The 27,728-nt window shown below is 39.7% G+C and overlaps 1 protein-coding gene across 1 annotated transcript in view; it reads left to right on the top strand.

Annotated features, from left to right (window-relative positions):
- The window catches only part of BTC (betacellulin), a 42,187-nt gene extending 34,641 nt beyond the window's left edge, over positions 1 to 7,546 (top strand). The window contains exons 6-8 of the mRNA XM_077750845.1: positions 4,370 to 4,516; positions 5,739 to 5,849; positions 7,466 to 7,546. Coding sequence (XP_077606971.1) covers positions 4,370 to 4,516; positions 5,739 to 5,847 — 256 coding nt within the window. The 3' untranslated portion in view covers positions 5,848 to 5,849; positions 7,466 to 7,546. The remainder of the gene's footprint in view (positions 1 to 4,369; positions 4,517 to 5,738; positions 5,850 to 7,465) is intronic.
- The last annotated feature ends 20,182 nt before the right edge of the window (positions 7,547 to 27,728 follow it).

Below are 27,728 nucleotides of genomic sequence, written 5' to 3'. Positions count from 1 at the left end.
TCTGCTCAAGGAAATGAGCAGAGATTTGCAAAGCCTGTTTATTACAGGAGGGAATTGGAAGAAAAGTGCTCTTTCCGCCTCTTAGGAGACTGAGTCCAAGTTTAGTTTAATTCAGCCACAAGCAACTTTTTTGCATTTACAAAGTATTTTCTTCTAAAGAGATATCCTCCTAGGTGCCCTCTGAGACCTTTTCTGATAGATGAGCAAGGTGACTTTTTTAAGTATAATTTTCACTTAAAGTTTATAGAATGTTTATGTTTTTATGTGTAGTTCCCTCGGTATACTTTTTTTTTCCCCCCATAAGTGTCTCAGAACAGTGATTCCAAACCCTAATTTAGTGGAACATTTAAGGGTCATGGGCTTCATAAAAATTTAATTGTAATTAAATTTAATTAAAAAATAAGTATACTAGATAATACTTTGATGGGATAGGAATTGCTAATGTAAGGAAATAAAGTGATTGTGTGTGTGTGTGTGTGTGTGCTGTGCGTGGGGAAAGAATAGAGGTTTTTTTTTAATTTCTTCTAATTGCTCACTGGCTTAGAAGAATATATTGGGTTTTAAAAATATTAATGCCCTTTAACCCAGAACATTTTTCTAACTTGTCCCTATGTCTGCAGATTTATTGTTTTTTAATGCTGCTGCCTTCTAAAATGAAAACCGCAATATGTAATCTCCCTGCCTAAGATTGATAACGCAGCTTGTCCCCTTCAGCATGAGGTTAAAACTCATTTTCATGGCCTCCACAGCTCCTCTGATTCTGGCTTACCTTTCTAGCCACACCTCTCACTGTATTCCCAGATGTTCTTCTGAAATCGGCATTCCTCTTTGTGGTTTATCACACAAGCTCCCCTAGTCTGAGAGCTTATTCTCACTGAGGTTTTGGCTGCAACTCAGACCTCAGCTCCTCCTGGGTCCCTGCACTGACTTCCCTCTTCTCGGGCGCATGCTCAGGTGTGTTAGATGTCCTGGCTCTGAGATCTGGTCACCCTTCTATGACAACTCTTTTCCTCCGGAGCATAGCTGTTGGTCTCTCTGAGCGTCCCTCCCGTGACTATGAGCACCCACAGGCGGGGCTTGTGGCTTATTGATTTTTGTGCTACAGTGCCAAATACAGAGTCAGAATTGTAAGAGGTGCTCAGGAAACAAGTGCGAATAAATCAATAAGTCCCCATAGATTTGTGGCAAATCTAATGCTGCGCTGACAATACCAAGGCCTTCCTGTGAGCCAGGAGCAGCTTCTTAGTGGTAAAAGGATACAGAATCAATAGCAAGAAAACCAGGGAAGTCAGGACACAGATTTTGAAGTCAGGTAGACCTAAGGTAAGATTTTGTCTGTATCGATTATAAGCACTACTAACAACAGGTCCCCCCATTACTCTTCCCGGGCCTCAGTTTTATCATCTGTAAAAGGGGATGATGATATCTTCCCCTCAAGTGTTGAAAATAAAGCAAAAGAATACATTAAGCAAAAATACTTAGTCTAGTAAGTACCCAGCTCAGAGTAGATGTTTCATAAATTGTACTGCTGAGGGGTGGGGTATGTTTGACATGAACCTGACCTTTTAGGTGACTTATCATAGCACAGATTCAGTCAAAACTGTGTTGCCATTAGTGACCCTAGCCTGGAAAACCAGAAGTATCTCCTTTTGCTTAGAACTACAGGAATTTGTGGATTCCTGTGGTTTTTTACATAAAAAAAAAAGGTATCTCAAATAACTCAACCCCCCTTGGTCTCCTTAGTATTTTCTTGGAATGGGAATGATTTGTTTTCAGATACATATCTTTATGTATTTATGCAGTACAGTTCATTTAAGCAGTATTACATGTGCTTGAGGCATCAACTTGAGAGTCTAACAGTTTGAATCCCAGCCCTGCTCACTTAATTTCTCTATACCCTTAGTTTCTCCAACTTCAAAATGGGTTCATAATGACACCTACCTCAAAGGTTGTTGTAAGGATCAATGGAGTTAATAGTTACAAATCCCTTATAACTGTGTCTCGTGATTATTTCAGGACAATGATCCGAAATTCCTTTCAGAGTCCTAAAGGGTCATGGGCATCTTTAAAAATTATTTTAAATTTTATAAGATGTTTATTAAATAAAAACTGATTTATTCAGTTACTCAGCATTTCATAAACATCTGTTAGGACCATGTACTCTTTGCCTCTTCTTTTCCCATTGAAATGACCATTAGCTGACATATTATTGGTTTGATGAGAAGTGAGATAACATGGGAGCCATTGTAACTGCCTATGTAAAGGACGACCTTCTGTCCTGGCTTCATGAGGTTACAGCTTGCAGGAAGCAGGCTATACTTGCTAAGAAATTCAATTAAAGCACAGTTACACCACTGAACCCAGAGCCATAATCAGAAAAACATTCTAAAAGAGCAGCAAGTACTTGCTGTGTATTTTATGGGCAAATTTATTGTTTAAAAATGCCATATTTAGCAAATGTGTTAGAGAAGCACTTAAACTAATTGGAAGAGACTGTGTTTGTAAGATTTTAATTATGACCTTAAAAAAAAAACTCTTTAAAAAAAATCTCCCTCCCACGCATGCAATTAAAAGTGATTCCCCCTCACCAGTTCCAGTTCTATGTGCAAGAGATTTTTGATATTTCAGTATATTTCTAAGCCCTCTTCCTATTATTTTGACCTTGCAAGGAAGCAGCTTTCCCTCACATATGCTAGGGTCCTCTTGCAATATATGCCATCAGGTGTCTTTCTCTGTGGCTTGCTCTGAGCGTCACCTTTCAGTATGGTTGTAACCAAGCTCGATTTTTTTCATGTTATTGTTTCAAGCATTGTATCAGTGCTAATGTTGGCATTAAGGGATCTCCTTACTCGTGCAAGATAGACTTTGTGGGAATTAGCTGCCCTGCTCTTGTCAGACATGAACTAGAGAATGTTCTGGCAATAGATCCTTTCTTTAAAAGCAAAAAGATGGGGCGCCTGGGTGGCTCAGTTGGTTAAGCGTCTGAGTCTTGGATTGGGCTCAGGTCATCATCTCACAGCTTATGAGTTTGAGCCCTGCATCGGACTCTGTGCTGACAGCTCAGAGCCTGGAACCTGCTTTGGATTTTGTGTCTGTCTCTCTCTCTCTCTGCCCCTCCCTGGCTGCTTTCTTTCTCTCTGTCTCTCTCAGTAAGTAAGTAAGTAAATAAATAAACAAACAAACATTTAAAAAATAAATTAAAAAACAAAAAAAAGAACAAAAATAAGTAAACAACTGAGGGTACACAGAAATCTTTTTAAGAAACAGAATTTCATCTTTTTGAGATTTAAGCAATTATGTATATGACCAGTATCTCTTTCATTTTGAATAAGTCTGAGGAAGACAAAAGGAAAAATTATTTGTTACAACATATGATTTCAGTTTTGCAATGTCCTCAAACTTCTCACATACCGTTTAAGCATCTAACATGGTTCAGAGAATATTGTGGATAGTCCCCAAATCACTGAGCCTTTAGCTGAGTGTTGCTCAGACAAGCCTTGGCTGGTCAAAGGGAATCTGCTGGGTTGGAGTTAAATCCTAAGGCTGTATTGATAAAACGTTGGGAGACTGAGGAGAGTGAAAGTCGCCCTTGGAGATTCGTTGATTTGTTGCTGCTGCCCTTTAGGAGGCTGCAGAGAAAGGGGCCATTTATAGGAAAGTGGAGGGAATGGTGTGCATGTCTGAAAATGGGCCTCTGAGCATCAGATAAAGGAGCTGCGAAGGACAAGACCTATTGTGTTTTGGGAGGCTGTGGTTGGAGGGGTGAAGAGCATCACGTAATCTGGGGCCACCATGAACAGAAGAATCAGAACTGGTGGGTGAAAGCTAAGAGAAAGGAATCCCGTGGAAGAACATTTACAGAGCTTTCTATGTTTAGGCATCGGTTTATGGACTTTCACACGTTACCACGTGTGATCATGTAAAACAGCATAACTTCTAAAGACTGGAACAAGAGGACTTGGGCAAGTTGACTGCCCTCAGTGAAATGGGCTGTCCTGGGGCTTTTGAATTCCTTGAAATGGCGGTATTTAAGTGCTTGGGAATGCCAGGGAGGGAATTTTGCCATCTCAGATTATGCCATCTCATTTAAAATCTAAAATTTTAAAGTCAGTTTAAGTAAATTGTGATTACCTCTGTTTATTTATATTAGCCATATTGCTAATGTTCAAGTGATGACAGGCTTTCAGCAAAGCAAAGAAAGTGAAATTACTTGTGAACACAGTGGTATACAGCTTTATTTGAAAAAAAAAAATTTTCTTTAAAGGAACTGAGTCCTTTATTAATTCCAGTAAATGACAGCCGTGTTAGTTCCTTCAAAAAAGAAATAGTAGTGATTCTTAAAAATCACCTTGTTGTTTTATTTTTACAGCTGCGATGAAGGCTACACTGGGGCAAGATGTGAGAGAGTTGACTTGTTTTACCTCAGAGGAGATAGAGGGCAGATTTTGGTGATTTGTTTGATAGTAGTTATGGTGATTTTTATCATCTTGGTGGTCGGTGTCTGCACATGCTGTCAGTAAGTATTTTTTTTAACCTAATTTTAAGTGAATCTGAGAAATTTTTATTTGGCTGTTTCTTTTCTTCTTACCTTCCTTCCCTCCTTCATATCTTTCTTCTTTCCTTTTTGCTATGATTTAAATAAATCACTTATATTGAAGTATCTACTTATAATGAAACACGTGATACACGGTTTTTGTCATTTTACTGAGCATAATTATTATAATTTGAAATAAAATATGGGGGCACCTGGGTGACTCAGTCGGTTAAGCATCTGACTTTGACTATGGTCATGATCTCACAGTTTGTGGGTTTGAGCCCCACATCGGCTCTGTGCTGACAGCTCAGAGCCTGGAGCCTGCTTCAGATTCTGTGTCTTCCTCTCTCTCTGCCTCTCCCTAGCTCATGCTCTGTCTCTCTCTCTCTCTTTTCAAAAATAAATAAATATTTAAAAATTGTTATTAAAAAAATGAGAATGAATCTCTTCATTAAAAAAAAAAAGAAGGTGGGCAAAAAGTATGAAGGTGATCAAAGGTACAAACTTCCAGCTAGAAGATAAATAAGTCCTGGGGATGTCATGTGCAGCATGGAGACAGTAGTTAACAACATTGTATTGTATATTTGAAAGTTGCTAAGAGAGTAGATCTTAAAAAGTTCTCATCACAAGAAAGAAAAATTTTGTAGCTGTGTGTGCTGGCAGATGTTAACTAAACTTACTGTGTTGATCATTTTGCAATATATGTATATTATATATATATAATGACATCAATTTTGAATTATACGTTAAGAAACTGGACTGTAATCCAGAATATCTGACACATTTTTAATGTATGGATGAGCTTAATTAACACATCCCGAGGCTACCCTCACTCCCTTGGTTTCCTTACGTTGGTGTCCAATTTGTGTTATTTCTTATTCATATACTACACAGTGCTTATTAGTCTGTTTTATAAAATGACTTGTCCTGAACATTGTTCTAACCAAGCTCCGTCAACAGCCAGATGCCCTGTTCTTTCTTTTTCGGTAACTCTATTCACACTTTTGCCCACTGTAAGTATCATGGGAGCCTAGAAAAAGAGATAGGTTAAGAGAGAACCTAAAATAGTTAAGAAAAAAAGGAACCTACACATTTTTAACCCTCTAGAAATGAGATCAGAAGTCCAAAATCATCCTGATGGTTAATTTTGTGTTCACATGAACTGACAGGTCCATAACTAACTTCTAACACGTTATCTTCCAAGCCCCCTTCGGAAGCGTCGTAAAAGAAGGAAGAAGGAAGAAGAAATGGAAACTCTCGGTAAAGATATAACTCCAATAAATGAAGATATTCAAGAAACTAGTATTGCTTAATGGTAAGGGTGATAAATTTGGTAGGTGAGAAACTATTCACGTGACAGTTACCTGGTGAGATAGGGCTTAACCCTGTCTAGTAAATCAACAACTGGAATTTAATTATGCTTAGAAACATCTAAAAGTAAATTGACTTTTTTTCATAGAATCTAAAGTCAAATGAAAGACTTTCACATCTTTCTTTTGCATGTTACCACATTGGCAGGCATGTGGAAAGAGGACTTTTATACACTTTTTCTAGTATACTGAGATCAACCTGCTTTCTGATTCTATATGATTGTGGTGGTTATTTTCTATTTTTTCTTCCTTGTTTTTGGGCACAAAGAAGAGGTATTTTAGTTTAAATATCTCACACTGAACAAAAATAGCAGTAGCTATCTTTTAATAATAACTACATTTACTGAACACTTACCATATGCCAAATGTGTATTTTTTTACATTTATTTATTTTTGAGAGCCAGAAATAGACAAAGCACAAGCAGAAAAGGGGCAGAGCGAGAGAGCGAGACACAGAATCCAAAGCAGGTTCCAGGCTCTGAGCTGTCAACACAAAGCCCAACATGGGGCTCGAACCTACGGACTGCGAGTTTATGACCTGAGCCTAAGTCTGACACTTAACTGATTGAGCCACCCAGGCGCCCCTATCTACCATATGCCAAATATTATTCTAAGCCCTTTAAATGTTACATCAGTTAGGATCCCAGCAGGATCCAACAGCAAGATTCTGTTGAGGGAATGGGGGGGTGGGGCAGGGTTGAGGAACCCAAAGGAACTTTGAGGCTCCTGGAGGCTCACATTGGCAGGAGGCTGCTCCCCTCCCATGCCTGGAAGGGCTGCAGGTTACCTTGGCACTGAGAGGGTGGCCGCCAGAGGGCCTATGCTCTGTAGGAGCTATATCTGGGCATGGAAGTAGTCACCTTGGGAACCTAAACAAAGAAGAGGAACAAATGAAGAAAAAAACTCCCCAGACTTTCTCACTCCTGCTTCAGATCTCCAGCAGGTGCCTCCCAGTAGCCAAACCCAAAGAGAACCCAGGGGACAAGGAGGTCCTTGTGATGTGTCAGCCCCTTGGAGCTCAGAGAAGGACAGAGAACGGCTCCAAGGGAGCAAATGCATCACAGCTGGTCCAATCCGCTAGGGTAGTTTGGCTGTGATGGCATCAAACCCAACCAGAGGATTTAGAATGAAGGAAATGTGTTGGCTCACGTGAACCGGCAGTCTGGAGGGAAGGTAGTCTGCACACTTGGGTGAATGAGAAGCTCCTACACAGGGAAACATTATTCCTCTATTTGTGCTCACTCAGCAAAGAGTTGGCTTCATCCTTGGCTAGTTCTCCTTAAGTCACAGCAGTAGTAATGGGAGCCATATGCTTCCTTGTTCATATCCAGCAAGAGAGAGCAGTCAGCAGGATAAAGCATCTCCTTCTCCAAAACACTCAGCAGATGCATGGGGTATAGAGATAATGCTTATCGAGAAATGATATGTTCCCTTAACTTCTTGCAGGCTGACACTAATCACGAATGAATGGAAAACAAAAAATGTTGGCACTAGATTTTTTTTTAATTTGCGTGATACATTTCTTTTAACTAGCTTGCTCTCTTTTCCCTTATTCCTACAGGCCATGAAGTTTTCTCCAGGCTGGTGGCAAACTGCAAATTGTCTTGCTCATTTGAAAATGGACAGAACGTGTCTCAGGAAAACAGTCAGGAGAAATGAATTTTAAATAATAATGTATTTACTTTTTGTTTGTAATATTAGTTTGTGGGTTTTTCCCCTATTTTTATAATAATGAGTAATTTTATTATTGTTTAGTAATTGGGAAAAAGCAGTGAAGAAATTTTAATAAACTTCCACTTAAAGTTTGTTTCCAGGATTACTAGTCAGAAAAAAAAAATAGAAGTGAAAAGGAGTTTAGATTTTAGGAACAGAATTAATCATAAAGCTGCCATTTATCCAGCACTTAACCATGGGCCAAGAGTTTAAATTATATCATTTCTTTTAAGCCTTTCAGGAACCTATGAGATATCTCTTAGGATCCTCATTTCCCACATGTGGAAACAGGCAAAAGAAGTTAAATAATATAACCCAGATTTACACCGTTAGGAATTGGTGGAGATAGAATCAGAGCCGAGATTTACCCAATTTCAGTTTGTGTTCCTAACTGTCATTTTTGTTGATCTGAGTGGGTGCGGCTTAACTCACTAATACAGCCCAGGACTTTATACTAAGCTGTGTTTCAGCAAGATCCTGAGGTGCTGGGGCTTTTTTCTCCCACAGAAACTCAGAATGCAGAGTTCGGGATTTGCATTACTGTTACCATCGTGTTTTCTGTTGCATTGACTTATTATGTTCCTTTGCTCCTTTGTAAGTTCTCAGTGACATGAATAAATTCCTACATTAGTAAAGCAAACAGATTTGCCCCACAGCTAGGGAAGTGAATAGAGATGGAAAATAAATGCCCAGATAAGTGTTTGCGCTCACTAAGAGGTAAATGATAGCCCTGGAAGAGGCTGTTTATCCCAGGGCAGTGGTCAGTGACAGCACAGTGGAGCCCAGGCAGACACTGCTTGTGACCATATCCTCATTGTTGTTCCTTCTGATTGCTCTCAGGCAGACATTGCAATGAAATCATGGCCATAAGAATCTACTACTTGGGACCATCTTGCCAAATGTTCCTTCAACTCCGTAGCATATTCAATAAAGACTCTTTTAAAACTGAAAAAGCTAAGGGCCCCTGCGTGGCTCAGACAGTTGAGCTTCTGAACCTTGATTTCAGCTCAGGTCATGATCCTAGGGTGGTGGGATGGAGCCCCATGTCAGGCTCCACACTGAGCATGGAGTCTGCTTGAGATTCTCTCTCTCTCTCTCTCTCTTTCTCTCCTCTCTCTCTCTCTCTTTCTCTCCTCTCTCTCTCTCTTCCCCTTTCTTTAGCTTGCGCTCTTGTTCTCTGTCTCTCTATATACATATATGAAAACAACTAAAAAAAAAAAACACTGGAAAAGCTAAATCTCCATTTGGCCAACATTCCATAGAAACTGAAACTTTCTACATTGGCTGGGTGGGTAATTTACAAAACCCAATAAAAGATGTCCCCAAATTGCTGTACTTTGGCTGTTGTGATGTTAGCCAACCAGCTTTTTCCCCCAGAATCTTTGCATATTTTACTTTCCAGTGTAGACTTCATACACAAAGTGAAGTGGGGAATTCAGACAAAAGGTGAAGTTGTATATCACCTTCTATCACACATCGTGTTTGGAGTAGGAATGAGGCTGTCTTCACAGAAATAGCTCAGATATATTAAGAGCTAAGCCAAATAACTAATCATCTTCTAAATCTATTTTTCTTTCGACTTAATAGCCATCCTGGAAACAGGATTATATCCAACTGATTCATGTTGCATATGCTTCATTTTCAAAAGTCTTCTGGGCTCATTTATGCCCTTGCTTTTTCTCAGTATTCTTTGATGCCAAAGCGCTTGAAACAAATGCTTGTTAATAGCATTTTAAACCAAAAACACAGTGTTATAAAGGTTTCTACTTCCCTGAACTGACATTGGTTGACCAATGGAATCTCTTAAACCAGTCCAGGCTTAGGAATTTTGTTTTGATTCCAAAATGTAAATGGTGCCTCTTGAGACTTGCTAGGTCCCATATCAAGAAAGGACTTCAAAGATTTCCATATCTTTTAAAAATGTATTTTATAATTGTTTTGCATGTTCTAAATGGCATTGTTTATGTAAACTATCAACATTATTATATAATAAAATAAGTTTATTTTTAAAGCAAAGCAAACTTCTTATTTATTTGGAAATTCATGGGTACCATGAATTAAAAGAAATAAATTTGCAGATTATTATTGCTTTGAAAATTTTATATTTTATAGAGAGATGACCATTGATACATGTGAAATAGTCCATTTTGATTATATGTCTTTATTAGAAACCAATGAGTTTGGAAATGTGGTGGACACCTATAAGATTGTCCAACAGCCTGGCCATAGCTTTGAACCCCACCAACAGCTGCATTTGGGTGGTCTAAAGTGAGTGCTTCATGAAATTCAGCGAATTGGAGCCATTTCCAGTAGGACCAGGAACGAGAGCAGAAGTTAGCCTTTTTGGGTTCTTGGGGCATAAAAATGTACATTTTGAAGGTATTGCAGTCATGTCTTCCTTCACGTGGTCCAGAAAAGCAAAAGAAGCTGGTCAGAGAAGAACAGAGACAAGACTCAAGTTTCCTGATGGTCTGAATCCCCATTATGTGTATTCTCAAAGTTTAGCCTCATTCTGTTCCTACCCTGGGCTCTGTGAAACATATCATCATTATAATAAATACCATTTGGATTTCTGGAACCCGGAACCAAGATCCTGACCAACTGTGGTACATCATGAGACTGTGGACAAGTTTCCTGAAACAGAAATGACATCCTCTATGAAACAGAATATCAAGCTATGTTTTCCAAATAGAACCTTCTACTGTAGGAGAGGAACAGTTCTAACAACAATATTCCATCTTCGTCACACAGCCTTTCAAGATGATGGCTGCAAGGGGTATGGAATTCAGTAAGCACTGCCTGGGCACCTACTGTTTCTAGGCGCCTCTCACCATGACATGACAAATGCGAGGGAGGAGTAAGACACGGCCTCTTAGGAAGGTTACGGTTTAGTGGGAGAAGCAGCAATTCACTGATGATGATTTCAATATAATGTGGTGCTCTGGGAGAGGTTCAAGGTAAAATGAGATCCGAAGACTAAACTAGCTTAGAAAGAATTGAGGAAGGCTCCTGATGGATATTACATCCGACCTGATGACTGTCTCTGAGAAATGAAGGTCTCTGCCCCGAATTCTTGGCCAGGCCAAATATATCTTGGATCCTTGTCAAATTCTATAGAATTTCTTGGAAAGCTGTAGCAGTGGGGGAATAGGGAATAAGAGAAAAGAACAAATTGAGGCTCTATCCCTTTTTCCAGAATGCCTGGGCATAATGGGATAGGATATATGAACATGTGAACTGAGAAGTGAGATGTTCCTGGTTCAAATGATGTTATATTATTTACGTGATGGGCAGAGATGGGGAAGAACCTTCGATGCCCTTCCTGAAGTGGATTATGTGGTCCTTTCACATTTCCCACTTCATATCGTTGCCCGTGGACTAGGCAAGTTACACAGAGAATGGAGTAAAATGCTCAGGGACACATCACTTGCTATTTGGACAAGGCTCTGGTTTATGCAAAAATTTGTGACTCCCGGGGCAGATTTCAGTGCCCATGGCTTTAAGACCAAGCTGATGCCTCAATGAGACCTTGATTTATGTTCTGCATATATTTTGTTTTGAGAGCCTAAATACATTGGGGCATTGCTATCATTCATTCATTCCAGAATATTTAGTAAGTACCGGAAGTGCCAAGTATCATAGGGCTACATCAGTGAGAAAAAAGTTAAGAAAATCTGTGAACTCATGGAGCTTATATCCCAGTGGGTATAATCCTTCATAGCATAGAATTTAAAACTAGGCTTCTCCAAGAAGCTGTGTTATCCAGAGCACATTGTCATTAGACTTTTAACCTATTCCACTGTCTTGGAGCATGAAACTTAAGACAAGCACTCACAGAAAAAAACTCATTATACGGAAGGACTAGCAGATTCCCCTTGATCTCCAAATGATTACCTGTTTTGATAGTGACTTTCAAGAGCAAAAAAAAGTACAGCCATGTTTCTTTGGTGTAAAAATCTTGGTTTATGCTTTATCCTTTTTTTTTTTTTGGCCATGATTAATGAATAAGGTGCTACAGTTGGGCATCTGCTCTTCTTCAAAGAATCCTCTATGCTTCAAAGAATCTTTCAGAAAAGAATTTCATTCCCATGTGATCATCTTTGGCAGCTGAGTGTTAATACCAGAACATAATGTGTGAATAGTTTATTCTTGCCTGTTTGCTAATGTTACTGGATCCTGGGAATGTGTACCTTACAATAACATCTAGTTGGCACTTCTGTAAACTAAGTCTTCCCCAAGACCTTTCAGCTATTGGTGCTTGAAACCATCTGAAATTCAGTATTAGGAAACTAAATAAATTGTCTAACTTGGAAAACTCTGTCAGCAATTAATCTCAGGAGATGAATTATGAGGGACTTTTCTGCTACTGGAAATTTCAAAATGTGGGTATCTAGGTATGTTTAGCCAACAATTCCAGTCAGTACTTGTATTATAAAAACAATGGTAACCAAATATGTTTTTTAAGATTTTTTCCCTCCATGTTTTATTTTGTTTATTCAAGTTTAAGTTACAAAAAATAAATGGGCAACAGAGGTACTTCTAGAGCTGTTTTCTTTTTTCTTCTTTGGCTTATTTAAAAGAAGTCAAACAGAATTCTTCACAAACACAGAGCTCCTTAATATTGCTTGATGCTGCAAGTTTAATTATTTTTGTAGGATGTGTGCAGAATAATAAAATATTCTGAAACTCTGTGATCCAAGCTAGATGAAGAATTTTCATATGCTGGGTTTTAGTAAAAAGTGAGAAAGAACCTTTTCCTTACTTGCTCTGTAAAATGATTTTTTAAATACTGCAGGGTATAAACTAATTTTAGTAAGCCTGTTTCTGGCATATTCTTTTAATACCTAAAAACATTTGTTTACTCAATGACCCAGAACTAGCAATTCTAAAAAAAAAAATCATTTACACAGTGATTTTTTTTTTGTTTGTTGGTTGGTTTTTGTTTTATTCTTTTNCGCGAGTGCAAGTACGGAGCTCCTTACTTCTCCGCCATCTTGCCCTCTCTCAAAAATAAATAAATATTCTTAAAAAAAATAGCTGGGGCGAGGGACTGGGAATACCCTGTCATGGCTGTGGTTCACAATGTACTTGCACAGTAATAGTTACTATACCCATTTACTTGACAATAAACCTTAGGCTCCGGAAGCTGAAGTACCTGCCAAATCATATTACTGGTAAATCCTTGTCATTGTCTCTTAACCCTGGTATCTCAGATCTTGAAAGAAAAGTACACCGACATTTTACATACTTTTCAAATGGAAAGAGACAGAATGTGTTGTTCTGGACTCTGCTGATTGGTTAAAAATACGATTACTAAGACTATGTGTTTGAGAAACCTTTGAGACATTTTAAAAAGCAAACAACCCAGGGCGTCTGAGTGGCTCCGTCGGTTAAATGTAAGACTTGGAGCCTGGAGCCTGCTTCAGATTCTGGGTCTCTTTCTCTCTGCCCCATCTCTCTCCATTTCTCAAAAGTAAATAAAATGTAAAAAAAATTTTAAAAATAAATAAAAATAAAAAGCGAACAACCCAACAGGGAAACAAATGAGAACGTTCTGTAGCAACCAGCTGATTTTGTCTGTTGAAGAAGTCTACCTTCCAGGGGTATCTGGGTGGCACAGTAGGTTAAGCATCCAACTCTTGATTTGGCTCAGGTCATCATCTCACAGTTCATGGGCTCAAGTCTCACACTGGGTGAGCTTGGAGCCCCGTGTCTGGCTCCACACTCTCTCTCCCTCTCTCCCTCTCCCTCTTTCTGCCCCTCATTTGAGCTCTTTCTCTATAAATAAATAAATAAATAAATAAATAAAATTCAACCTTCCATGCAAGTTTATCAGGCTAGCTATTTTTTCTAGAGTTAAAATATCTGAAAACAGGAGAAAAGGACCTTGAGTAAAACACATATTGATTGAACAATATGGCATGCATACTATCTTAACATATGAATATGATGCTCTTACTAGAAAGTATTTAATTTGGTGGGGCCAAAATAATTTTTCAATCCAGAAAGGATATGAAGAGGTAAGCAATCTGGAAAATATTTAGCTGTTCCTAAAGCTTTTATAATTAGTAGAGTTTTTGACAAACTGATGTAAATTTTAAGAGTGTCTTTTGAATTTTTTTTAATGTTTTATTTACTTTTGAGAACCAGAGAGACAAAGCATGAGCAGGGGAAGGGCAGAGAGAGAGGGAGAGACAAAGAATCTGAAGCAGGCGACAGGCTCTGAGCTGTCAGCAAAGAGCCCGATGTGGGGTTCAAACTCACAGACCATGAGATCATGACCTGAGCTGTAGTTGGACACTTAACTGACTGAGCCACCCAGACCTCCCAAGAATATCTTTTGATAGCTAAAATTAATTCCACATTGCTTAAGTCTCTTGAATTCAATGGAACTTCATTAATGTAAACTCACCAACCCAGAATTTTCAACCATTCAGGCATGGACTAGGCAGATGATTACCTATACAATAACTAAGAAATAGTATTTTGTAAAAATCAGTGTTTGCAACCTTTTCCAGTACTTTGAACACTACAGCTGTATAGCAGCATCTTGTAATATTTTTCATGGTAATACCATCACCTCATGTGACATCACTTATATGTTTAAAATCAAACTCATCATTTCTATAAACTATCTTCAGATCCTAATTCAGTTGATTAAATACTACCAAAAACTGACAATGGGCACACCTAAAAAAGTGTCTCAAGTGCAGGAAGGGTGGAGAGGAGAATAAGAGACAGCATATTTTTCAAGTAGGAGAAAGAACATACACACAAGTAAGTATAATAAAAATCAGAATAAATTCATTCATTCATCCAATGAAAATTCAACATTTACTGTGCATAAGATAACACCCAGTGCTCAGGATAAAAAAATGAATGGACTAGACTTAATCCATGTCCCTATAAATTTTCCTTCTCTACTAGAGAGTAGAGAAGATGAGAGGGTTTTTTTTTTTTAGTTCATTTATTCAGAGAGGGGGGGAGGGGCAAAGAGAAAATCCCAAGTAGCCTCTGTACTGTCCGTGTGGAACCCAACGTGGGCCTTGAACTCACAGACCATGAGATCATGACCTGATCTGAAATCATGAATTGGCTGTTTAACCAACAGATCCAGTCAGGCACTCTGAGAAGTCGAGAGTTGTAAATATATGAATACCTTGCTAGTTTGTGCTAGGGACTGTAGTGGTCAGGGAAGACACAGAAAAAGTGACATTTATCTAGGCCTGGAGGAATGAGTGGATGTAATAAGCACACTTAGGTAAGAAGACATTCTTGAAGGGAGGAGGTTCAAGCTGAGACCAAACTAACTCTTTTTCCTGCTGGGTCACTGTCTGAGTGGAGATGTTCCAAGTAACCTCAGTAACCCACCTTGAACAGATGGCTGGTCAGCCTGTGACCAGGAGATGGGAGACTCTCATCAACTTTGCCTGAAAGTGAACATGTACTAGACACCCATATAGTGTATCCAGTCCATCCCTGAAGAGATTTTGGCAATTGTCCTCAGACTGTTCAAGCTAAGAACAGATAGGGAGGAAGCTGGCCTCAATCAGGGCCATCCCAGGACTTCAGATGGTCTTCCAGTCCCTAATGTCTTCCTCTTTACCTCCCCTCCAGCATTCTCCTTCAGATCTGCTCTCCCCTCCCCATCTGTTGATCCTGTTCCTCCTTGATCAAATCTCCGTCTCCTCAGGTCCTTCTGGGGTCTCACAAGTTTAGCAACCTTGGCCATAGAATGCCCATGTCTTTTCACAAGAAGGGATGGGCTTCATTTCAGGGTCTGCTGGTATTTTTCCCACCCCTACCCCAGGAAAGGGGGACAGGGATTCCACTATTTCCCAATTAAGTATCCAAACAAGCAAACTTGGCACTAGAAAATTCATTGTCTACCTTGCTCCTCCCAAAGAAATCAGAGTTCCTTTTGTGATGAAATTTTTATTCATTTTTTTGGAAAATGAATAACTTGGCATTATTATGCTAGACAAGCATTTCTGCCTCCCACTTGTATCCTCTTGAGCTACATCACAAAACTTCCTCTCTTTAATAGAGGGCACCTTAGGAAAAGGGGAAAGGTGCTCTCGGGTTTACCCCACTGCAGGACTTTAGATGAAGTCTATGCCCCAGGAGGGAGAGGAGCTGGTTTCTTCTATTGGTAAGAGATCTATAGGAGGCACAAGAGATCCGTAAGTGGGAGAGTCACGCAAAGAATTCCACTTGAAAAGAACAACCATTAGGAATGAGATCACATGGGTGTGTAATGTGGGGCACATTTAGAGAAAGCCGTATGAGACAATGTTGAAAGATAAATGAAAGACTGCCAGTCAAATTTGAATTTCAGATAAACAAAATTTTTGTATAAATATTTCCAGGCATTGCTGACTAAGTGGGCATCCTGTATTATTTATTAATTTATTTATTTTTGCTAAGTCTGACAACACTAGTGTGGGGGAGTTTGAGCATGAAGTATTGAGGGGAATGCAGTTGAAGATGAGGCTGTCGGGTAGGGATGGGACAAGATAATACTGTACCTGCCATGTCATGCTAAGAATTCTTGGGACTTTACTGGATGGGAAGGACAAAATGTTTTGGGCGAGCAAGTGACACTATAAGATATATCATTTAGGAAGATAATTCTGCAGACACCATGAAGGGTAAATTGGAAAGCCGGGAGATGAGAGACAGGAGAAATGACAGGAGGTGGAATTGGAAGATATGCATATGAAGGCTGTGATATACTAAAGACATTTTGGTAAGAGAATCCGCATGATCTCGTGATCTGTTGCATCTGGGGATGTGAGAGGAGGAAGAGGCAGAGAAGACTCCACACTGATGACGAGGCAGCTCTTGGTGTGATTAGTTGAGATATGGATTGAGAAGGAGGAGTAGGCAGGGGTAGAGGCTTGGGTGAGGGAGTCAGGAGGTGACTTGAGCTTAAAAAAATGGACTGAGGACTCCAGAAACATCTTTGTAGAGGAGCTAGCAAGCAACGGGGAATGTAGGCCTGGATTTCATGGCAAGTCCAGGTCAAGAAAAAGGCAACCCTCAAGCAGGGAAAAGATACAACGAAATTACAGCTTCAGGAAGCATCAGCCAAAAGCACTGGAGATGGACTGAAGAGCACAGATGCTGAGATCATGAGGACCAGCTTGCACATTGATGTGCATTATCTAGATGTGCAGTAATAATGTAAAAATGGGAATGAGAAATAAGCAGTAAAACCTAGGTCCACTTGGCATTGGATGCAGCTGGGGATGGATGAGAAAGGGGGAGACAGAGGTGCCTTTGATTCTGTGAGCACAGGAAACTGGGATGTAGGAATGCCACGTTCATGAGATCAAGGGCAAGGTACGGCTGGAGCTGGAAGTTAGGGAAGGAAGACAGGGTCCAGCGTGCATTTACCGAGCTCGAGATTGCCTATGGAACATCTCAGCTAATGTGGCTTGCAAGTAGTTTCAATATATAAATTATGCACAAGGGTTGAGAATACAGATTTTGCCAAGATGTAAAATCAGAAGCGATTGGTATTTCTGAAGCTATGAATATAGAGCAGGAGCCTTTGCTCTCGGAGGTGCTGTGGACTCCTTGAAAACAAATGCAAATTTTGAGTGTGTTAGTAAAAAAAATAATAAAATAAAAACAACTCACACTCCAAATTGGTTGTGCAGAAAAAATCCCATAAATTAATTTGGTTCATTACTAATTAGTTTTTCTCTTCTGAATGCTTATATGCTAGGAAGTGAGGAAATAAACTAATTAAATGTCCAATCTGGTTTAGGTGGAGCCCAACTGAGTAATGTAAAACACTCCAGCCAGAAATTTCGTGGATCCCTCAGAATGCAAAGCTCAGGCTCTCAGAGACTCTCCATCTCCTCCTGTCTCTCTCACGAAGGTGGTGCACAAGAATGAGAAAGGGGACTTCAGCCTTGTGTGGGTCCTTGGAATGTTCTGGCAGGTGTTGTCCAGGGGCATCCTCCTGGCCCCCTGCTGTGTGTTCTGCTGCCTTGAGGGTTGACTTTTGAGGCAGGTGACCGAGGTGGGGGAAGAACAAAGAAAGTGTATTGTAAGGAAAGAGGAAGGAAATATTCAGGAGCAGGTGAGCTGTGGTGGCATCTGTCACAAGGAGGAAACTAAGAAAAAGTCAGGTGTCAACCAGTCACAGCAATGATCTGATCTCCACATGATACAGAAAGTTGCATTTTGAAGCCACCGGCAGATAGGACCGCTCAGAGGAAAGCACATAAAAGTCAACTCTTAGTAGATGATGAAAAGCCTACGTGCAAGCGTATACTCAGCACAGTGATTTAACTCAAATAGAGAACCCAGGGGGAAGAGCAGGATTCAGGCACTGGTGGTCATGGGGGCTGTAGTGGGGTAAAGTGGCGAAAATGCAGATTTAGAAGAGATCTTGTAAAGCCAAGATGTTTGGTAATACTTGGCTGAAAGCCTAGCTAGGGACATCAGAGAGGTCAAGGTGACTGAGTATGTAAGTTTAGTATGGGCTTATTGTTCTAGAAGTCTCCGATTTAACTGGTAGAACTGGAACCTCTCTGTGTAATTATATTATATCAAATGATTTTGGGACACATGGTGGTTCAGTTGGTTAAGCATCTGATTTTTGGTTTCGGCTCAGGTCATGATGGCAGGGTTTGTGGGATCAAGCCCCAGGGAAGGGTCTACACGGATAGTGCGAAGCCTGCTTGGGATTCTCTCTTTCCCTCTCTCTCTGCCCCACCCCTGCTCGCTTTCTATCCATGTCTCAAAATAAATAAATAAATAAATAAACATTTTTAAAAAATGATATATTTGGTAGTCCTCTAGAAGTCTAGAAAAGAAGCAAATGAAGAGCAAAGATCTATATTTATCCAGCACTGCCCGAGGTCAGGCTTCTGACCTCTCCAGGGCATCTTACCTGTACTGTGTGCTGATTTACCTGCTATAATCTTAGCATGACCTTCTTTTCTACACTCCCCTCTGCAATGCAGGGCAGAGACCTAGAATCCTCTAGGATCCTTTTCCTCTTAAGGCTCCAGATGAGAATCTTCCAACCTGTACAAAATGTGAAAGGTTCAAGAGAAGAGAAGATGTTTTCCTTTAGCAGCAGTTATGAGCCGCTGTCTGGCCAGATGACGGACATAAAGCTGCGGTGTTTTTCATGTGCGGTCCCGAGGGCCACAGGCTTCTGGCTGGAGCTTTCTTGACCTTTGCCTCTCCAGCGGTTGTATGTAGGCCTCCAGTTGCCTGAAGTAAAACTCTTCTACTTGGAAACCCAGGGAGCTTCTATTTTTCTGATGGAACCCAGAATGAGTCATTGGGGCAGAAATATCAACCTCCTTTTCCTTTAATTATTAATACTAATAATTACTAATATTCATTGAATTATTAATATTATTTCCCAGATACCTTAATGCCAAGAAGGGGATACTCTAGTACCTTAGGGCCAACTCACCTAAAAGCAGACTTTGACAAGAGTGCTTGGGAGAAACTGTTTATTTGGAAACCAATTCCAGGATACACAAGTGCAGGGGAGAGAGAGAGAGGGGGAGAGAGAATCCCAAGCAGACTCTGCACTGTCAGCACAGAGCTCGATGCAGGGCTTGAACCATGAACTGTGAGATCAGAACCCGGGCTGAAATAAAGAGTTGGACGCTTAACCAATTGAGTCACCCAGGTGCCCCAGGAAAGGTGGCTTTTCTAAATCTGTGCAAACGTCCAGGCGTGGTGGTGACGTTGGCACATGGCTTTCCTGTTGAATTATCCTGCCTCTTTTTCTGCTTTCTTACAGTGAGGAGAACAGCAATCAGAGTGCAAAAAGAGGAGAGAAGTGTGGATGTGGACAAAATGCCCTAGGAGTATGAAGGCAAACAGTAAAAATGGCTAGAATTTAGCTGGTGTCATCAGAGGAAATGCACACACCTTGCTTGTGTTTATTCCTTCCTCCTTCCCTCCCCCATCCCTCTCATCTTCTCTCCTGTTTCTCTCTCTCCTCCTCTTCCTCCTCCTTTCTTTTCTTGTGATTGATTTTGGTTTAATTCATCTTCCAGATAATGTCCACCACAAAGTTTAAGAAGTGAATTCAGCCATTTTTAAAGAATGTAGCCTTGGGGCGCCTGAGTGGCTCAGTAGGTCAAGCTTCCGACTTTGGCTCAGGTCATGATCTCACGGTTTGTGAGTCCGAGCCCTGCGTCGGGCTCTGTGCTGACAGCTAGGTCAGAGCCTGAAGCCTGTCTTCAGATTCTGTATCTCCCTCTCTCTGTGACCCTCCCATGCTCATGCTGTTGCTCTTTGACTCTCAAAAATAAAATAAAATAAAATAATAAAATAAAATAAAATAAAATATAATATAATATAATATAATAAAATAAAATAAAAAAGAATGTAGCCTCAGAATTCTCTCCAGATAAAACAAGATACCTTCTTCTAAATGACCTCTCTCTAGACCCCCAGTGGGCTGAGCAAAAGCAATCACCTGCCTTCAGCAAATACACACCGAATTGCCCAATAAATATGAGTTGCCATGGAAACCAAACCAAAAGAGAATAGAAAGATGAGGCTGAATATTAAGGATTTGTTTGGCCTTAGTGACTTGTTTCCCCCAGATCTGAAATTGTTTGGTCTGTGAAAATGTGAACACAGTTCCCTCTCAGAGATATACCAAATGAATCCTAAAGGCACCCTTAACCCCAAGTTTCTGAGCATTTTGGTGCCTTTGACCAGTCCCTCCTAGACCTCTTTTTCCCTTTTTGGGGGGCTCATAAAAAAGCAATTGCAAATGACATGATCTCTGGTGACGGCATGTGTCAGTGGGGGTGGTGTGGTGGACAGGCCAAGGGATTTGGGAGCAGACAGACCTGGAGTACAAGCATCTCAGCTCTCAAGGGTATTTTCCTAGTGGCGTTTTGGCATCAGCGACTCCTATTCTATAAGGCTATCTTGACAATATAGTTTGTAAGTAGAAAAGCTCTTCTTTCTTACTAATAATGATAATTTACTTAGCACTATAGTTACAATATCTTCACACAAGTAATTCAGAGGGACAAGAATCCCCACTTATTTCTTCACAGCTCAGACTCTCATCAGGAAATGCCTTTTTATGAATTTGGAAGGAACCAAGGGACATTATCACCAATGGTTGTATTATTACATCAAGGGTTCTTCCTTGAGATTCCAAGAAGGCAATTTTTACGAGAGCTTGAGGAACTCTCATGGAGTGAAGTTAGAATTAGAAATTGTGTGTTTGAGTTTCAGATCGTGGAAGTGGTTAGCTAAGTAAGCATGGGCAGATGCGTATCTTTTTTGAGACTCAATTTCCTTAAAAGCCATAGAATAATTTCTCAGTGCTTGGTTGGACTATTGAGATGTTTCTTTATTTATAAAATAAGTAACCTTCCTGTAGCACATATTATATACCAAGAATTGAGTCATGCTTCACATAAGTACTCATGGGACCTCCCAACAACCCTATGGGCAGGAACCTACTGTTATCCTGGAGGGGGAGCTGAAGGACACGAGTGGACCATGGTCTTGTCCAAGGTCATGCAGCTAGTTAAGTGGCAAACCCAGGATTCAGACTAGGGAACTGTGGCTCCACATTGGTATAGCCACCAGAAAATATTTATTAAGTACTTGCTAATGTCCTAGGTACTGTGTTAAGCACTTTACAAATAAAGTCTAACTTGTTCCTCACTAGAACTCTATGGTACGGGCACTATTACTGTCGCCGTTGTGCAGAGAAGGAAATACAGTCAGAGCCTAAGCTCAAGGAATTGCCCAAAGCCCTACAATTCGCAAGCAGAAGCATTCCTTTTGCTCATAATATCCTCCTTGCACTGCTTACCCTCTCTCTCCTTTCTCTAAGTCTAAATATAAATCTTGCTTCTTCTGGTAGTCTTCCCTGAGGCCCTACCTAAGCTAGGCTTTCTTTTCTATGTACTTGTAGTAAACTGTATATTTACCTTTGTAGTAGTTACCATAATCTTATTTAGTTGTCTTTATGCCACTATTTGCTTAGTATGTGTCTCTCCCACCGGCCTAGACTTAAATGGAGACAGAGACTGCATCTATTTTTGGTTAGCATGGTATTCTTAGCACCTTGTACATGGTAGGTATGCACCAAATATCTAATAAATGAATGCATCCCTAAACTTCTTAGGTTGATGTTGTAAACATTAGAGCATGAAATGGACAAAAAGAAGAATGAATTGCTGAAAGAAATGATAAGAAGTACTTTACCAGGTGCCTACTGTGTGCAATATCTGAGCAAAGGAAAATGTTATGTGATCCCATTAGGGTATTGTAATTGCAGCTTAAAAATTGGCTTTCTAAGGCATTTGCTATACTTGAAAGCTCTAACTAAAGGGCTCAGTGATTAGGAAGGAACTCAAAAAAACTGAAATAAAGTATTATCTGGGCAGTAATTTCACAGTAAATTTGGTTTAATAAAAATTTCACACGAATCATTTTTTAATTGACATCAAACACTGTCAACTCTTTGGAAGACAAATGTCAAGGAAATGAATGTGATGCATTGCTGATTTTAAACACACTTGCAATATGGTGTCTAATATAAAGGAAATATTTTTATCTGATTTTTGCGATTTATTATCCTTTCCTGCTTGAGGAGGCATTATCGCTGGTCATAAGCTTTTTTCTTTCCTTCTGATATAAAATTCTTAGTTTGTTCCTATCGGAGGAGCTCTTTAAGAATATGCAAAAATTAATTAAACTATTCTTAAAACTCCTTCATGTTTAGAGTCTGATTCATTTAAATCACCTTTTAAAATAAAGTTTATTTTGCAGAACACAATAAAGATTTATAGGGAAATAGTAAGAAATTTATAGGGAAATTGTGAAGATAGTACAGAGAATTCTCATGCACTCGCATTCAGTTTCTCCTATTATTAACATTTTATATTAGCATGGTACAATTGTTATAATTAATGAACCAATATTAAAACTTTCTTATTAACCAAAGACCATCCTTTATTCAGATTTCCTTAGTTCTTGCCAAGTTCCTATCCAGGACACCACACTACATTTTATCCTCAGTTTTCTTAGGTTCCACTTGGTTGTGACAATTTTTCAGCCTTTCCTTGTTGTTGATGACCTGGAACGTTTTAGAGAGTAAGGTATTTTGTAAAATGTTCTTCAGCTGGAATACCTCTGTTGTTTTTCTCGTGATTAGACTGTGATAATGGGTTATTAGGAGGACAGCCACAGAGATAAAGTGCCATTTTTATTACATCATGTCAAGGATACATACTATCAACACGGTTTATCAATCTTGATGTTGACCTGGATCGCCTGGCTGAGATAGCATGTGTCAGCTTTTTCCATGGTAAAGTGACTCCTTCTTTTTCACCTTTTCCATTATGTATTTTGCAGAAGGAAATTACTATGTGTATTTCACACATAAAGAGTGAGAAGTTACGCTCCATCATCTTGAGAGTGGAATATCAACACAAATTATTTTAAATTCTTCTGCATGGGACTTCTTTCTTTCTTTCTTTCTTTCTTTCTTTCTTTCTTTCTTTCTTTCTTTCTCTTTCTCTCTCTTTCTCTCATTATCCCTTTATTTATATTCGTATGATTCATGGATCCTTATTATATACTTTGCGTTATAATCCAACGCTACTTACTTTACGGCTTGTATTATCTCCTCTCTGGCTAAGGGAGCTCTTTCAGTTGACACCTGTGTCCCTTTGACATATTTCCATTATCGTGGGGTCTTTTGTTTGTTCCTAAGATTTTGAATGACAAGATCTGCTTAAGCCTCATTTTTACTTGTCACATTCTCTGTTTTTGTCCCCCACCTATCTTTGCTCCCCCCCCCTTCTCTTTTCTCTCTTCGGTTTCTCATTTCTTTATTCTCTATGACCAGAAAATAAGAAAGGATATATGATCTTAAATTTTGCTGTTTGAAGGTAAATTAATTTTCCCTGGAGCCTGGCCAGTGGTTCTCAAATGTTAATGTACAAAAGAATAACTTGGAGAGATTATTAAAATGACCAGCCAACATTATGATTATTTTAGGTCGAGGAAAGGGCAGGTTAGGATTCTGCAGGTTAACAGGGACCCCCAGGAAATACTAACAGAATTCTCTGAGGGCTTTGCTTTGAAAAGCAGTGAGCCTGAGGGCAGATAACTGTTCTGATAGACACATTTTTTTTTCTAGTGGTTTGTTATACATTTGGACATGTGTACTCACTGTTTGTGATAAAAGGGATATAGATTTGAGGATTTTCCAGCACAAAAACTACTTTGCCATAGTAAAGAACCTGAAATAGTCAAGATTTATGATCAAGGTTAGGTTTTACATTTTAGCATTTGAGTACATATAAGGTCCCAGATTTTCCTGCTCCATATAGAGTGCTTAGACCTCCTGACAGCATTTTAGGTTTGGGAGAGAACAGAGAGATCATCCATCAATGCTGGGAGTCCTGGAGGACTGTATTGTCCAAGTTCACATGCTTACTCATGGCAGAGCTATGTCTGTAAAAGGTCTTCCTAGAGATTGTTTCATCAAGACAGACACAATTCAACATAAACGGTTTAAGATTTTTGTGAAACAGACCACCTGTACTACTCTTTCCGTTTTTATATTTTACATCAAGGTACAGTTGCATTTAGGTTTCAGGATTATAGCTTTTGTTAGCTGTAAAAGTAAATACTGTAAAATATCAGTATTTCTCATTTGAAGTTCTCTTTTAACTGTTTTTAAATCGAGTTTTAAAAATATTAACACTGGCACTTAGTTCGTGGCTGAACTTAATCTGAATGAAGTCCGCTTTTACTATGATATAGGCAACTAGATACAGAAGGATTAAGACTTGGAAAATAAGGGGGGTGGGCAAGGTCTTGTGGGAGAGGTGTTCTGGAGAAAACCATTGTTTAATTAATGAATCAGGATTAATTAATCACATGATGAGACACAATTCATATCCTTTTTAGTATGCTTCATCAAATGTAACTAGCTGGCAGAAGAAAGACCCCCTTCATTGAATGTTTCACTGAGATAAAGTGACACTGATTCTAGATGAGCTTGGAGCTGTGAGATAACATTTTTTGTGGTTATTTAAAGAACTCTGGGCCTGAATGAGTCCTGACTTTGCCCCTCACCAGCTGTGTGACCTTGAGCAAGGCATTTTACTGCTCTAGTCTTCTCCTTTTCCTTATCTAGAAGTTGAAGGGATTGGTTTCAATGCTATTAATTAACACTTCATATTTGTAAGTGCCATGATTATGGATTTGTTATTTCTGGATTATTGCTAATAAACACCACAAAAAGTGGATTCAATAATCTATTTTTTTTAATTTTTCCATTCTGGAACTTTATTTGGCTTTCAGAATACTTAGTTATTAGAACTCAGAAAGATTTCTCCATTCACATTTCTGTTATTTTATGATCCACTTGATGAGGTTTTGGGGTGATGGTGGGGAGGCCGGAGCTGATGACCAAGAAAGAATTCGTGAAGATGGGTTTGGTGCAAAAAGGTGATTTTAGTAAAGCATGGGGACAGGACCCATGGACAAAAAGAGCTGCACTGAGGTTGTGAAGAGTGGCTGGTTTTATACTATGGAGTTGGGGAGGTAAAGTCAAAAAGGAGGCCTCCAGAGGGACTTTGATATGATTAAAATTTTTTTAAACATTTATTTATTTTTGAAAGGCAGAAAGAGACAGAGTATGAGTGGGGGAGGGGTAGAGAGAGGAGACACAGAATCCCAAGCAAGCTCCAGGCTCTGAGCAGTCAGCACAGAGCCCTAACCCAGAAATCATGAGATCTTGACCTGAGCCCAAGTTGGATGCTTAACTGACTGAGACACCCTGGTGCCCTTTGGCTCAGGTCATGATCTCACGGTTTGTGGGTTCGAGCCCTGTGTCAGGCCCTTTGCTCACAGCTAGCTCAGAGCCTGGAGCCTGTTTCAGATACTGTGTCTCCCTCTCTCTCTGACCCTTCCCTGTTCATGCTGTCTCTCTCTCTCTCTCTCTCAGAAATAAATGAAACATAAAAAAAAAAAAAACCAACCACTAAACCTTGATATGTTAAAGAGAACTCCTAAGATACCTGAGGCCTTGCTATTGTCAGGCTAGGGTTGTTTCTCCTCTAGCAAGGCATTAACATTTGGGCAGTATGGGGTTCCTGGAGAAATGTTCTGTTCTGTATTTGCCTTAAATATCTGTCAATGGGCTGCAGGTTATAAGGAAATTTAATTTTACCTGCCACTTCCTTCTTGCCTTTGTTCCCCACATCACTATGGAGGGGCTCCAGAAAATAGTCTACAGGTTTCTGGAGATTAGGCTATTGATAAGATTGCCTTTTTCTTGTGATTTACAAAGATATTTGTAAACTGATGGAGACCCATGTCCTGTATGACTGTGATCTCTCTCATTTGGTNGCTCTAGCTTGTACTTTGTCCTCAGCTTGCCCCATGTTCCTTCATCATACTGAAGGTCATTTCATAAATGAGGTGCTCAGGACTGCAGAGCTGGCTGGCACATTTAAGCTGGAAAAGAGATGGCATCTGAAGAGATGATATTTCATATCATGGCCATATACCAGAGGGCTGTGTGTGTTTGTGTGTGTGTTTAAGGAGAGAGGTCATTGAATAGAATATAGAAGCAGATCCTTTCTATATCTCTATCTATAGATATACATCTATTTCTCTCTCTCTCTCTCTCTTTCTATGCATATCAGTTTCTATTCTATATATACATATATATCTGTATCTCTATAGAGATATCTATATAAAGATATAGAGATTTGATACAGAAATATTTATTCTGTATATTTAAATATAAATATACACTTATGCTTATAGGTAATTATATTACCATTAATATGTTTAATAATGAATATATTAAATATAAACATATATTTCTCCTCCTGGGATTGATCTATCAGTAGATCTATCTATCTCTCCATCATCTATCTATTTCCCAGGAAGAGAAAAATAGAGATCAGGCTGATGAGAATGTCCATCTCCAGAACATGTCATACAAGAAGGTGGGCAGAAACTTTCCGCACTTCCCTGATGTGGTGGCACAATTAACTCACAGATGTACCTGTGATGTGATGGAGGCTGCAGCGAAGTGAAGAGTTAAGAAAGAATTCTTGAGCCATTTTTAGTGCAAAAAGGTGTTATTAAAGCTCCCAGACAGGACCCATGGGCAGAAAGAGTTACACTGAGATCCTGAGGAGGAGGATTGGTTATATGCTTTTTAGTTGGGGGTGGGGGGTAGAGAGAAGGGAAGTTCCAAAAGAATTTCCATATGTTAAAGAAGACTTACAGGATCCTAGAGGTCTGGCTATTGTCAATATAATATTGCTTTTAGCCACTAGCAAAGTATTAACCTTAAGGTGGCTGGGAGTTCTTTTTTTTAAGTTATTCATTTTGAAAGAGTGCCAGTGGGAGGGACAGAAAAAGAGGGAGAGAGAATACCAAGCAGACACCATGCTCGGTGTGCAGAACCCGAGGGGGGGGCTGGACCTCAAGAACCTGTGAGACCATGACCTGAGCTGAAATCAAGAGTCAGATGCTAAACTGACTGAGCCACCCACACTCCCCAAGGTAGTTGGGAGTTCTTTGAGGAAATCAAACTCTGCCTGCCTCAAGTCTTTGTCAATGGGCTGCAAGTTGTAAGGAAATTTAATTTCATCTACATTTCTTTTGTCTTTGCTGTCTTCATCATCTGGGTCTTCTCTACCTCTTTCCTGCATCTCCTGCCTTCAGAGGCATTTCCTACCATGTTAAGCTGGTTATTCGGGCTTCCTTTGTGAAGAATCCAGAAGACCTGGGGCAAGAGAAGGAGGGTGAGATGGGACTGAGCCAAGGAAGGATTTTTCTAGAGAGCCTGGGTAAAAGAAGTACAGCAGACAAAACAGGAGAGATGTGGCTCCAGGAAAAGGGGCACTAAGAAACACTGTCACCGTTTCAGTATTTCCTTCCCGTGATTTGACAGATCCAATTATGTGAAAACTCTTTTTGCTTCTGGACGCTGTTTTGGACCACTGTGCAGCTTGGTGACTGACCTACACGATCAATGGCTCATTAAGTGTCCCAATTGTTCAGCTCTGTGGGGAGAACCCAAGGGCCTGCTGGGGAAGTATGAAGGA

The sequence above is a fragment of the Crocuta crocuta genome, unplaced genomic scaffold, assembly GCF_008692635.1.
Source record: "Crocuta crocuta isolate KB4526 unplaced genomic scaffold, BGI_CrCroc_1.0 scaffold1, whole genome shotgun sequence".
NCBI lineage: Eukaryota > Metazoa > Chordata > Mammalia > Carnivora > Hyaenidae > Crocuta > Crocuta crocuta.
Note: the sequence above shows the minus strand (reverse complement) of the source record. Positions and strands in the feature narration are given on the sequence as shown.